The sequence below is a fragment of the Melanerpes formicivorus genome, unplaced genomic scaffold, assembly GCF_026170545.1.
Source record: "Melanerpes formicivorus ecotype bairdi unplaced genomic scaffold, bMelFor1.0.p_v2 SCAF_5, whole genome shotgun sequence".
NCBI lineage: Eukaryota > Metazoa > Chordata > Aves > Piciformes > Picidae > Melanerpes > Melanerpes formicivorus.
Genome location: NW_027142357.1, coordinates 20,944,856 through 20,958,868, shown reverse-complemented (window position 1 = coordinate 20,958,868; position 14,013 = coordinate 20,944,856). Strand labels below are relative to the sequence as shown.

The 14,013-nt window shown below is 41.8% G+C and overlaps 2 protein-coding genes across 2 annotated transcripts; one reads left to right on the top strand and one right to left on the bottom strand.

Annotated features, from left to right (window-relative positions):
- Positions 1-151: 151 nt before the first annotated feature.
- CFAP210 (cilia and flagella associated protein 210) lies at positions 152-7,617 on the bottom strand. The gene is made up of 10 exons (XM_068139206.1): positions 7,581-7,617; positions 6,893-7,423; positions 5,721-5,944; positions 5,281-5,454; positions 5,004-5,197; positions 3,951-4,107; positions 2,930-3,069; positions 1,940-2,132; positions 1,476-1,640; positions 152-986 (listed from the first exon to the last, which is right to left on the bottom strand). The coding sequence occupies exons 1-10, from the start codon at positions 7,615-7,617 to the stop codon at positions 723-725; spliced, it is 2,079 nt and encodes a 692-aa protein (XP_067995307.1). The 3' UTR covers positions 152-722.
- On the top strand, positions 7,155-13,254 carry PHOSPHO2 (phosphatase, orphan 2). The gene is made up of 2 exons (XM_068138648.1): positions 7,155-7,518; positions 8,053-13,254. The coding sequence occupies exon 2, from the start codon at positions 8,055-8,057 to the stop codon at positions 8,778-8,780; it is 726 nt and encodes a 241-aa protein (XP_067994749.1). The 5' UTR covers positions 7,155-7,518; positions 8,053-8,054; the 3' UTR covers positions 8,781-13,254.
- Positions 13,255-14,013: the final 759 nt, after the last annotated feature.

Genomic DNA, 14,013 nt, shown 5'->3' with positions numbered 1-14,013 from the left:
CTTGTTGCCAAGCTCTTTCTGTAATAGCAATTTACAGCTACATTGGGGCCCATTTGCCTCCTATGTGTCTTTTCAAATCACATTTATATTTTCTTTTAACTAATTTATAGCATAACATTCATTTTACAGAGGTAGTTGCAAAATGCTAACTTCTACATGTATTAGGTTAGTTTTGCTTCCTCTAGATTCTGTAAAGTTGTTTTGTTTTTTTCCTATTATGGGGAATACTTAACTGGAAGTAGGCTAGTGGAAAGTGACCTTTTGCACTAGGAGTTCATATCCCAGGCCTGAAGAACCTGGGAGAGTGATTTTTATTTTGTGAACCATGAATAATACAATGGCAATAGTGAGCTTTTGGTTTGAATGGGTTATGTTGATGGTCAATTAAATATTATGTATTGCTGTCTCATGTTTAATTAACTTTTATGGAATACCAGCTGGGGATTTTTGAGACAATATGGTTCTCTGGCAATTTGGTGGGTTTTTGTTGTTTTCATTTGGTTTTGTTGGTTTGTTTTTGTTTTGGTTGTTTGTTTTTTTTATAATGGACTTCTGGTTTCATAGTGTATATTTGATGTAGATCATTTACATTTCAACTCTGCCCATAAGGTTAAAAAATACATTTTTGTTTAAACCACATGGAAACTGCTTCTGTCTGGATAGTCTTAATGTTATTTAATGTTTTTAACTTCTTGAGCAGTATTACAGCTACAGCAAGGTAACTATGTTCCAGCACCATCCTGTGCTTGATAACTAGTATTTATTTCTTCTCTTCCTCTGGAAGATGGCCCATGTCCAATTCCTCTTCCAGCTTTGGATGCTTTGAGAAGAGGGTAAAGATGATGCGTAGTCTTTGACTGCGATTCAATTACTTGCTTTGCATATCTCTGAAATTCACGCTCCTTACAAAGTGCGATATACTCTCTCTGAGCATTGTAGTCCAAATCTGCTTGCTTCTCCTGCTGTTTTTTTAATTGCTTTTCAGCCTGATGAGGAAAAGGGAATAAAAAAGCTCAGTATTTTTTACATAATGTAACTATCCCTTGAAACATAGAGTAACAGCTTACAGGAGATCTGCAGGGATGTTAGCTGATACTTGGCAAATATCATCCCTCCTCACTTCTCTCCTCTACTGTACCACCCCCCAAAACGGTACATTGAATAGCTGAGTGAACATCAGCATTAGCTGCTGGTCTTTGGTAACCTGCCCAGAAGATAAAAGGAGGTAGCGGTAGAATGTGATGGTACAGGATAGGATGTGATACATCATTGCCAACCAGCCCTGACTCACACCACTGCTCTGAGAGGAGGATGGTTCCCAACACCAGCATATGTGGAGCATACATGATTTAAAAAATACAAATCACACTAACAAAACCCCAAAGAAAACTTCCTCTCAAGCCAGAGCTAGTGCAGTTGGTTTAGATGTGTGTTTCTTTCTGAAGTGATTGACAGGATACAGATGCCCTGTTTACCATTTGCTGGATCTGAATTTTCTGTACTTCCATGCTTGCATTGTGTTGTCTTTGTTTCTTGGCTTTTTCCATTTCGAGGTAGTCAAGGTTCTTTTCCAGCAATGCATAATACTCTTTTTTACCCTCTGCTTTTTCCTCTCTCTCCTTTTCTGCTTTCATCTTCATCTGTATTTCACAAAATACACAAAAAAAGTTTGGTAGTCACACCTTTTGGCAGAAGCAGCCCTGCATCAGTACTCTGATAAGCACAGTCACTGTGGCTGGCCAGTGCCCAAGCTTTCAGCAGCCCTGGCAGATGTGTGATGTGTGCCCAACATGGAAGTGGGAGAGGGAAAGAGGACCCCAAGAGAGATGTCATTCTGATCTGATGAAGCATGCTGATGCCTGGCAGCAGTGCCAGTATCTGTGATCTTGGACAGGCTCTTCAGCTGAAGTAAGGAATAAGAACAGGCAAGGTTTCTTACCACAGTTGCTCTGTGTTCAGCAATAGATTCAATGGCTGCCTTTTCTTTGGCTTTTTTCTCTTTGAATTTTCTCTCTTGTTCAGCTTCTTTTTTTGCAATTTCTGCAGCAAGACGACCATCTTCTCTCTTTAATGTCTCATTCATTTGTGCAGCTAATTGGTCAACAATTTTGTTCTGACGTTCCTGTATTAATCTGCAGAACATGAGCTACCATAATGTACCAGGGTAAATACCTGGGTCTACCTGAAGTATTTTTGCTATCAAATTCAGCAATCCTACTTCTAGTCTTCTTGCCATGCAGACTGGCCTGCCCACCCTGCTCTTATTTTATTTTTTTTTTTTTAATTACCTGATGTAGCAAGTACAATTGAGAAAGTACCTTTCTTTCTAATAATGAACTGGATCATTCAGTGAGGACACGGCCTAGCATCTTGCCATCACTGGAGAAATGTTAGGAGTATTGGCCAGAAGCAGAAAGAGAATGAACCTCACATTGGCTCAGTGGTGGTGTCCTGCTGGAACCCTCAATGTGGAATTATTAAACCATCTTCCCTTAATAATAGCCTGATATAATTAATTAATATAGATGCCTAGTTAAGAAGTCAAATTATTTTTCTTGACCTAATTTGGAGAAAAGCAACTTAGGTCCCAAAATACTTTTGTTAAGGATTTTAATTGTCTTTAATTGTTGAGAAGGTGGAGGCTTGGAAGCCATATGGAAAATTATTGTTCCAAACACAATGGCATAGAGCTTTGCATTTCTCCAAGTCTTTGTACTATGAAGGGCAGAGAGATGACTCCCCTCCACACCTATTACTAAAGAGCATAGGAAATAATGTCCTTTTTTTCTCCTGAATTCTCTACTTTCCCTGTCAGTAGGGTAAAATTTCTAGAATGACTGTGGTTTGTATCATCATCCTGAAATATTTTTAAATTGCTACAGCATGATTTTTAGTTTATTTAGAATTTATACTCTCATTTTATACCTACCTATGCATTTCGGCTTCTTTCTTTTTTATCTGCTTGGCAATAGTTTCCTTTGCTTTAAAATGAGCTTTAATCCGATCATCCTCTTCCATTTGCTTTTGTTCCTCTAATGCTTTGATTATTTTCTGGTTAGATAAATGCTCCTGCATGGGCAAAATAGTCCTGATATAAGTGATGAAGTTCAGAAAATCTGGGCCTAGAGCAGCAACTTTAAAGAATTGCACTCTATTCTCTCCATGTGTCTTTCAAAAAGAGAAAAGAGGGAAGGGATCCTCAGTACTTTCACTTACTTCTGCCTCCCTGTTCATGCATGATGGAGGACCTACTAATAGGACTGTGCAGCCCCCACCAACACATACACAGGCCATGCTGCTCCTGACCCACCTCATCCAAAACACTCCCAGTCTAAAAGCTTAATCCAAATCATAGCTGAAAAGGAGTCTTCTATAATTTTGTGCAAAAAGACAACTGTCCTTTGCATGCTGGCCACAATGGTTCTGAGGCATTTCTAGTTTGCATTTAGCAAGATGTCTTTAAAGATGAAGAAAGAAGGCAGCAGGTATTGACTAAATTTTCAAACCTCTCAAATTATAAAATGAAAGTCAAGTTAAAAAGGCACTGTCATGCTCAGTCTCAGACTATTCTGACTTATTAACAGAGAAAAAAATGGGTTTAAACCAGTGCAGATATGTGGAGCATTTTAAAATCAGTTTTCAAGTCAAGAAGAATATTTCTTGATGTCTACAGATTTTTATTTTTTTTAAACCATAAACGAGTCAAAGCACACAGGGCCTGTGTCCTTTCAAACAGGAGAAGGCATATGATGCAAGAAGCCTTCCTCAACAGCACAGAGGAAAGACATGGCCTGCAACTGTCAGGTTAGGCATATGATTGGAAGCTACTGAAGCTGTCAGCAAACTTCCCATTGCCAGTAGGTCCATTTAGATATATGAATGCTTTTGTTTCACTCCAGGCAGCCGAGGTGAAACAAGAATTTTAAATTCTCTGCTTTGCTATTACTTACATGATACTGCCTCTGACATTCAACTTTTTCCTCCTGTTTCTTTTCTTTTCCTCTCTGAATTTCCAGTTGGTACAGTTGGTACAGTCTCTGTATTTGTTCCCCTTCTCTTTTGTCTTCTAGCTTGGCCAGATCTACCTGATGCTTGTGCTCCTTTATTCTGAATTGGAAAAAAAGGAGTTGAAGAAATAAACAAGTGTCTGCATAAAGTAATGAACAGAGAGATATTCTTCACAACCATAGAAGAATATGATTCTTTGAATTGGAAGTGGGTAGAATACCGGCAGTAAAAAATGCCACAATTGTTTAGTGTTGTGTAGTCTCACATCTTTACCAGAGGACTGAGGGCTACCATTGTAATAATGAGCTGCGTGGTATGCTTACAGTTTACAGTCTACTGGTACCAAGTTTTAGCTGGGTGACTCATTAGCACCATTACATTCATAATGTTCTGATCTATCTCTGCTGGACTTGTAGTGACCAAGATTTCTTCAGTAGGTCCCACCATATCTATGCTCCTCCTTCTGTGTGTGCAGGCAGCAGCTTAAGTTGGTAGCATTCTGTACTAAGTTCTGTGAGAATTTGTGTTGGGCATGGAATATGTGAGACAAGAACTTGAACCCTTCCTCTGCCTCAAGGAATTTGTTTTATTCTATCAGACTATCAGGGCCAGTCATATAACTACCACCAGGGACCCCTCCTTAAGGTTTTTGGGGGACCTGAGAGAGGAAATAGTGGTGGCAGTAGTGATGTGTTCTCTTGATGTATTCTTTAGTTATGGGCAAATGGAAAATCTGGTCAGACCTTTTCCTTTTCTGGAACAAAAGCTGAGTTAAAATACAGTTTCAGTAACTTTTGTGTGGACTGACAACTAAAAGACAGTGCCTATCACAGCTCTTCCCTTTGTGCAAGATCTTTTGCAGCACTGAATATTTCTTTTAAAGTGCCACACTTGTGAATCAAATTATTAGCAAATTTCTGTAAAAACCTTATAGAATGTATTTGTGGGAAGATAATTTAAATTAAAAAAGTTACTTTTGATTAATTATTACTTACTGTTCCAGCAAATCTCTGCGTAGTGCCTTTTGATTCATATAATGTTGATGTGCCTTTTCTCGCTCTCTAAGAATAGCTTCTTTATGTTCACATTCCTTTTCTTCATCCTCCTTTTTGTTAACATCTGACTTTAACTTTTTAAATTCAACTTGAGCATCTCTTTCTTTTAGGACCTCACTAAGTAGAAGTGCGCTCTGCAAGAGAACATTTAATGTAATTAGTGTGTTCGGAACATTCAGTACAATTTGAATTGAAAAGCAACAAGTTGTCAACAAACATGTAATCCTTTCACTCTTTCATTCTGATAGCGCAGGTAGGTTTTTGCACGATCGATAGCCTCCTTCCGTTTTGCTGCTTGGAACTGTTCTTCCTCCAGATCAAGTAACTTTCTTTCTTCCTCTTCCCTTTCTTCACGTAATTTTTTGGCTTTAAGTTTCTGTTGTGCCACACCCTACAATGCAGATAAAATTAGAAATTAGTATTTAAAGCCTGTGGATTAAAAAGATCTAAGCCATTCTGAATGGTTGAGGGGTTTTTTAATTTTGCATTTTATATTTAATAAAAAAAAAAGAAGGTTGATGTCAGATATTAAATGTATTTAAAAGTAACTTAAAAGCAAATATCAAACAAAGAGAGTACAGTTAGAAATGTTACTCTTGAGTGGTTTTGCATGTCTGAAAATAAATCCCCTTATTTATAAATGTACCTTGTACTTACCATGATGGTATTGGGCCAGCCTTTTACAGCAGCTTTGGAGCGTAAGTGCATTTCTTCCCGTTCTTTCTTCTCAGTGAGTATGCGTGCTGCTTCTCTAGTTGCTCTATCAAGATTGTCCTGAATCCTTTCCCATTCTGCTTTTGGCAATACAATTACCTGATGAAGATCTTCATTTGGAAGAAAATACCCATCTAGAACATTATTTTCTTCTAAATTATGTGGTGCTGTGCAGAGGGAAGAAAAGACACTGCGGTTGATGTCAGAAAATTCTATGTTCGAACTTGTATCAGGATTGAATTCTTGTGTAGTAACAGTGTTAAGTTACAGTAGTATCCATTATTCTTCCTAACCCATACACCAGAGCTAAGACAAGGTATAGGTATCTGTTGTCTAACTATGGCCATGTACTTGGCCTGTAGCTCTGGGAGAATATTGGTAAAGCTGTTCCACTGGCTGGATGAGGCAGCAGTCTGGGCACAGGTCATGCCTTGCTACCCTTGTTCTGTGCAGTCATCTTAGTCACTAAAATAGATCTGCTGTAAAACGGTTTATTGATTTGTTGGAATGATTAGCAGTTCTTTGTTGAATTAGGCTTACATACACATGTGCATGCATAAATACAGCTTTTCTAATGATCACCAGGTTTTGTTTAATGTCATTCAAACTGCCACCAGTATTTTTGAAGGAAATAGCATTCTGGAGTGGCGTCCTGTTAGAAATTCTTGTTCTGATTGGCAGCTCAGTGACATGCCATGTCTAAACTGTAAGGAAGCCTTCTGATGTCTGCCTCAGGTGAAGCTGTTAATCTCTTTGATTTATTATGAGGACCAGGCCTGATCTTCTCCCTGTGTTGCAAGGTAGCTTTACCAAAACTAACAATTCACTGACACGTCTGTTTTCTATGGACAGGGACCCGCCAGGTACGCAGTTCTTCTCTAGCTACGGCTGTGGGAAGATCCTGCACTGCTACCGGTTTCAGATTAGCTCTTTCTAGGTAATTCATAGGGAGAAACAGCCTGCCTGGCGTGCTGCAACTGGAAGACCAGGGGCGTGTTTTGGGGGAGCCACCTTGCACACCGGGATAAGGAACATCCCTACAGCCTCCCGGAGCCGGCGCGGTTACAGACTCTGCACCGCCCTCCCCCGATGCCCATAGGGGAGGCTCCACTCACGGGCTAGTTGCCGCCGCCGCCGCAGCCTGCCGCGGGGGAGCGCGGGCTCTGCCGCCGCCATCGCCCGCGCCGCGCTTCCTGTGTACGCGCGCTGTTGCCGGGCAACCTGGAGGCCAGGGCCACGTGATGGCGTGGACTTGCGGCACGTGCCGAGCAGCGCCGGGACTCGCGCGGAGGGAGCCGGAAGCGGCGCGCGCGGCGGCGGGTCGTAGCGGTGAGGCCGTGCGAGGGCGGTAGCGTTTCGGCGTGGGGCTGCCGGCTGCGCCGTTTTGCACGGGCTTTCGGGCTGCCGCCGAGACCCCGATCCAGTGCTGCTAGTCAGCTGCCCTCTCTTCGCCAGCCGCTCGGCCTGCCGCGGCCCTCCCGCCGGGGCGGCCGTGGTGCTTGACCAGCCGGGGCAGTCGTTGCGCTGCGGTCTGGCGGCGGCAACAGCAGCAGCAGCAGCATCTAGTGAGCCGCTTAGGTGGCTGCGCGGCCTGCTGGCTGGGGCGCTGGCCTGAGGGTCGCCGGGTGCGGTGGTAAGCGGCAGTGCTCGTATTAAGGGTGTGGGAAGACTTGCCTGCGAGAGAACTGCGTTTAGCAGCTGATGAGGTGCCTCCTTCTCCTAGGATTTCCGTAGCCCACAGGTGGGCTGTAGGTACTGAATTTGTGCGGGACTACAGCAAGCAGATTGATTTTATTTTTTCACATCCACAAATGGCAATATTTTCGTTGGCTGCGTTCATTTGGTGTATCCTTGCTAAAAAGACTGGTTCCATCTGTTCAGTAGTGGTTTAATTTTGAAATGTATTATAAGGTGCTTTGCCAGGAAAATCCTGCTTTGCTTGTGTTGGCGAGTGAGATGATGGAGGAATTCAGAGCTGTTGGTCAAACTGATAGTGCATGAGTACTGGAAGACTGACTTTGTGTTACGAGGTATTAGTAACTATACAGCATAAGTTTAGGTATTTTAACGTTGTCTATTTTAAAGTGTTATATTGAATTAGAACTTTGACCTTTACAGACTGCTTTTTTTGCTTCAGCACAACTTCCCTTAGGTGTGGTGGCCATAAATAGTGTACTTTGTTTAGGTATTTGCCCTACACAAGATCTTGGTTGGAATTTAGTACTTTTGTTTATATAAATAATTTTGTTTTGTTTTGGAAACTATTTTCTGACAGCTATGAAATTTCTGCTGGTTTTTGATTTTGACCATACAATCATAGATGAAAATAGTGATACCTGGATTGTGAAATGTGCTCCTGAGAAAAAACTCCCTAATGGATTAAGAAACTCCTACCAACCAGGACATTGGACAGAATATATGGGCAGAGTCTTTGTCTACTTGGGAGAGAATGGCGTCAAAGAAGATGAGATGAAAAGAACCATGACAACGATTCCTTTCACTGCAGGAATGGTTGATCTTCTGGGTTTCATTGCTGAGAACAAAGAGTTGTTTGACTGCATCATTGTTTCGGATTCTAATGCAGTGTTTATTGACTGGATTTTGAAAGCTGCTGACTTCCATAAGGTGTTTGATGAAGTGTTTACAAACCCTGCAGCATTCAACAGTACTGGTTACCTTACTGTGCAGAACTTCCACACTCATCATTGTTCAAAGTGCCCTAAAAACCTTTGCAAAAGGAAGGTTTTAAAAGAATTTCTAGATAAGAAGTTGGAGCAAGGAGTACGTTATGCCCGAATTGTATATATAGGTGATGGTGGGAATGACTTATGTCCAGTAACATTTTTGAAGAAGGATGATATTGCTATGCCCAGGCAGGGGTATACCTTGGCAAAAAAGCTTTCTCAGCTGGCCCAAGATCTCAGTCCTGTAGAATGTTCTGTTCTGGTTTGGTCATCTGCTGCTGACATTATGTCTTATCTGAAACTGCTTACAAAAGAATAATTCCAATTATAAAAACAAACTAATATAGCTATATTTTATCTTCCTGGGAGAGAAAAACTGCATGTGTATAAAAGCACAAAATTGTAAAATTGGGCTGTTACCTGAACTTAATTTTTCTTAAAACACAATATTAAACTGTTAATGTTCAATATTGGCTATACAGGCCTGTCAGCCTTACCCAAGTGCCAGGCAAGATTATGGAACTGGTCATCTGGAGTGCAATCACATAGCACTTACAGGATGGCCATGGGGTTAGGCCCAGCCAGCATGGATTTAGGAAGGGCAGGTCCTGCCTGACCAACCTGATCTCCTTCTATGATCAGGTGACCCACCTGGTGGATGTGAGGAAGGCTGTGGATGTAGTCTACCTGGACTTCAGCAAAAGCTTTAATACCGTCCCCCACAGCAAACTCCTGGCCAAGCTGTCAGCCCATGGCTTGGACAGGAGCACTCTGTGCAAGGTTAGGAGCTGGCTGGAAGGCCAAGCCCAGAGAGTGGTGGTGAATGGTGCCACATCCAGTCACTCGTGGTGTCCCCCAGGGTTCAGTGCTGTGCCCCATCCTGTTCAATATCTTTACTGATGATCTGGACAAGGGGACTGAGTCCATCATCAGTAAATTTGCAGATGACACCAACCTGGGGGCAGGTGTTGATCTGTTAGAGGGTAGGAGAGCTCTGCAGAGGGACCTTGACAGGCTGGACAGATGGGCAGAGCCCAAGGGCATGAGATTTAGCACATCTGAGGGCCGGCCTCTACACACTGGCCGCAACAGCCCCATGCAGTGCTACAGGCTGGGGTCAGGGTGGCTGGAGAACAGCCAGGCAGAAAGGGACCTGGGGGTACTGGTTGATAGTAGGCTGAACATGAGCCAGCAGTGTGCCCAGGTGGCCAAGAAGGCCAGTGGCATCCTGGCCTGTATCAGGAATAGTGTGGCCAGCGGGAGCAGGGAAGTCCTTCTGCCCCTGTACTCAGCACTGGTTAGGCTGCACCTTGAGTACTGTGTCCAGTTCTGGGCCCCTCAGTCTAGGAAAGATGTTGAGTTGCCGGAACATGTCCAGAGGAGGGCAACAAAGCTGGTGAGGGGTTTGGAGCACAAGCCCTGTGAGGAGAGGCTGAGGGAGCTGGGGTTGCTTAGGCTGGAGGAGTCTCAGAGGAGACCTTAATGCCGTCTACAACTACCTGAAGGGAGGTTGTAGGCAGGTGGGGATTGGTCTCTTCTCCCAGGCAACCAGCACCAAAACAAGAGGACAGTCTCAAGCTGCACCAGGGGACGTTTAGGTTGGATGTTAGGAAGAAGTTCTTCACAGAAAAAGTGATTTGCCATTGGAATGTGCTGCCCAGGGAGGTGGTGGAGTCACCATCCCTGGTAGTGTTTAAGAGACTGGATGAGACACTTGGTGCCATATTTTAGTTGATTAGATGGTATGGGGTTGTATTTGTGTGTCAGATTGCCCCATCCCAGGTGTAGGACCTTGTTCTTAAACTAAGATGACTATGACCCCAACCCCTAATACTTGACCCCAAGCCCCAATAGCCTAACCCTAAGGGCTAAACCCAAACCCTAGTGATATAACCCTATCCTAACCCTAATGGATAAAACTAATCACCTAACACTAACCCTAATGGCCTTACACTAGTGATCTAACCCTATCCCTAACCTTAATGGCCTAATCCTAACTGCAGCTGTAACCCCAAAGGGCTAACACTAGCAGCCTAACCATAACTCTAACCTTAATGGACCCTAACTGTAACCCTAATGGCCTAGCCCTAACCCTACATATTCTGACATAAGTGGAGAAGGGGAGTTGCAATAGGATTTGTCCTTCCCCTTGCCCTAAGCCTTTACCAACTACATAACTCTTCCACATGCTCAAGGCGGGGGGAGTAGGATTAGTGCACAAAAGAATGAAATTCCTTAGTACAGAACATTAGGTGCCAGGAGCATGGTTCTGGAACTCATGGCTTTTATACTTCTTTGATCATGATAGCTGCTTGATTTTGTAAATTATTTGGTGTGCTTGTAATCTGGTTTGGTCTGAAGATGCATTTATACTTTAAATATACTGAATATTTTACCAAACAATATCACTTTTTAACAATTTGTATTGTTTTGTGTTATGAAGACAATAAAAGTTACAGTCACTGACAAATGCCACACAAATTATTCTGCTGGCCTGCTGTGTCATCAGGCACTGGTTCTTTGTAAGGGCCTGGACAGCATGAACTCAAGTGTAGATGTCAACCTTTGGATAACACCAAAGGTTGTTTATTTTGCCCGTCAAACCCCATCTTTTCTGGAGAGCAGTAAGGAGATTGCTGTTCTGTTTCAAGAAAAGTCACTTTCCTATTCTACTGGCTACTGCACTGACAGTGCTGCTGCCACTCTAACACTGGTTTGATATTCTGTGCTGACATCTCCAAGACAGCCAGGTGCGTCTTTCTTGACGGGTTTTTGTTGCAATGCACAGGCCGCACAAAATGGTGCTTATGTATGTTTACACTGATTTCACCTATTCATTCTTGTCCATATCTATACTGTAATCATCACTTACAGGCTAGGAGGGAACACCCATGTCCATTTTAACTTTTTAACAGAATTGTTCTAAATAGTTTAAGGAATTGTTTGTGAGTGTGCAGTCCTTGCCACTCAGTGAGATGAGCCCCAAGAGTTGTTTTTTGCTTATAGAAGTATTAAAAATGTCACATTTAAGTGAAGTGATGTATATCCATGCCAAATACTTTTGTTCTTATAGTCCCACAAATGGTCCAAAATGTTGATGTGGTTTGCTATGAAACTGATGTGTGTTTTAGTTTAAGTGCTTTAGTAACTAAGATATTGGTCCAACTTTTGTAGTGCTTTGATTGCAGATTTCTGAGGTGTAGCTCAGCAGCCTGCAGTTGCTGTTAGTGGTCTCTTGTTTTCTGTGCAGTACTGTTTTAATTTTCTCACTGACTATTGTTGCTACATTCCTTTTCTCAGTTGAAGGTTTTTAGGAGTGGTCTTGCCTGTTTTCAGGATGGTAATATAAGAAGTGATAAATTAAGATTTTATTTGAATACTTCCTTGTAAATAGTCCTGCTTTTAGCCCTTCATCTATTTTAATGAACTGTAGAGAGCTGCTTTGAACAGTCTGTCTAAGATATGCAGAATAATATACTTGAATTCTCAGGAGCATTGCTTTAATGATGGATATTTGCTAGTTGCCTGAGATGTTTGTGTTTGAGACCTTACTCTGTCTTGTGCAAAGGCACAAAGACAGCATATGAAGAACTGGTAGGTCTCAAGCTGTGGGAGATTCAAATTGTCTGATTTACAGGTCATACAAAAGAATAGTAAGGGCTGTTGCATAGTACAATTTTGTATGGTTACATTTTTTTGGTGTGTGTCTCCTCATAGTTTAACTTCAGCTGGTAACTAAGCACCATGCAGCTGCTTACTCACTCCTCCTTCCTCCAGGGAAGAACTGGAGCAGGGGACTAAAACTTGTGAATTGAGATAGGCAACAGCTTAAGAACTACAAATATAATAATATTAAAATATAGTAGTAATAATAAATAATAAGAAGGAATATAACAAGAAAGAAAAGTAAACCATGAAGACAAGTGATTCATAGTGCAGTTGCTCATCTCTTACTGACTGATGCCTACGCAGAGATCTGCCTCTCCTGGCCAGCTCCCCCAGTTTATGTACCAAGCATGATGTTCTATGGTATGGAATATCCCCTTGGCTAGTTTAGGTCAGCTATCTGGGCTGCACTCTGTCCCAGCTCCTTGTTCACCTAATCAGTGGCAAAGCATGGGAAACTGCAAAGTCTTTGACTTGGGACAAACACTGCTTAGCAACAACTAAAACATCAGTGTGTTGTCAACATTATTCTCACACTAAATCCAAAACACGGCACTGTACCAGCTACTAAGAAGAAAACTAACTCGATCTCACCCAAACCCAGGACAGTGTTTTTCTCTAGATGTGCTGCTACATGTTACCACTGTTGTAACATGCTGTTGGCCTCTTCTGTTGTTTTTGGAACTTAATTGTGAGGCTGCTTGCTTTCAGTTTGTCCACAGATCTGTTACTGGTTTGTTTGTTTTAGTTTTTATTTGTTGTGGTTTTGTTTGTTTGTTTGCTTTTCTAATTAAGCTGGATATAAATAATTGATCTTTTCCTTCCTGTTGTTCCTAACTATCGTTCTTAAACCTTACAGAACCTACCTCATTTGTTGTGAGAGTGGGAAATAGTGTGAAATACATTGTCATGCTCAAAAAGGGGTGCTTTTTGTGGCTTTGAAGCAGCTGAGAGTAGATTAATCAAAGACGACTACTTGAAATATTAGCAATTGTGAACTAATTGAGTCAAGATGCTGATGCTATTTGCTAGTCAAAGTGAATGTTGGAGACAGAAGAAATTTTTTTATTCCAGTAGGTAGCCATTATACTATTCATACGAGATCTTGGCATTTTTGCTCTCTTCTATTAAAAGGAAACATTTCTAAAGTACCACTGTTACCAACTTATTCCACATTTGGGTATAAGGGTATCTCCAAAGGATGAAGCTGGTTTAAGATAACAACGTACCCAAAAGAGAAAAAGGTCCTGGGAGGGAGATGATTTAGGTAAGTTAAGTTACGAAAATAAATGCATAATGGTAGGCATATGTGTGTATAGGAAATTTTCTATATGGTAATAGGTCTGCTGTCATGCACCAGCTACTATGAACTGTACTTAGCCTTAGTATTATGTGCTAGTAGGATAGCTAAAACCTGGAAGAAGCTCCTGCTTGTCCATAAGAAGCTGATAAAATTGAAAGTGCAAAACTACAGCAAAACAAAGCTGTTGGCATGGGAATATATAAACAGGGTCAGGACTGTACAAGGGAATGCTTTATAAAAAGAAACTGAGTAATGTAGCTGAGGCAGTGGCCTGGGTCAAAGACTACTGCTAATTTCCAGACTACACCACAAAACTCTGATTTCCCTGGCTAACAGTGCATCAAGAGTGGTTGAACAAACAAAGGGAAGGATATATGAAGGGTTTGTTGGTTGGTGGAGTTTGTTACTACACAAAGGCCAATGGCAAGTCTGAATCCTGTGTATTTGAGGAAGGATGGCAGAGAGGTATGTCCATATACACTTTCCAGTTCAAATTCCTTCTTCAGTTCATGCTTCTGGTGAGCATCAGGGAGAAAATACCACCAGTAATCAAAAGGCAAAAAAAAAAATTTAATCTGTGTAG

Excerpts from the sequence above, each read along its gene's own strand:
- CFAP210 (XM_068139206.1), bottom strand. The coding sequence starts at position 7,617 with ATGAACGCAGCCAACGAAAATATTGCCATTTGTGGAT. Across the intron at positions 5,455-5,720 it reads GCTGGCCCAATACCATCATG|GGTGTGGCACAACAGAAACT; the intron begins GTAAGTACAAGG and ends TCTGCATTGTAG. Across the intron at positions 5,198-5,280 it reads AAAGAGTGAAAGGATTACAT|AGCGCACTTCTACTTAGTGA; the intron begins GTTTGTTGACAA and ends GTTCTCTTGCAG.
- PHOSPHO2 (XM_068138648.1), top strand. The coding sequence starts at position 8,055 with ATGAAATTTCTGCTGGTTTTTGATTTTGACCATACAATCATAGATGAA.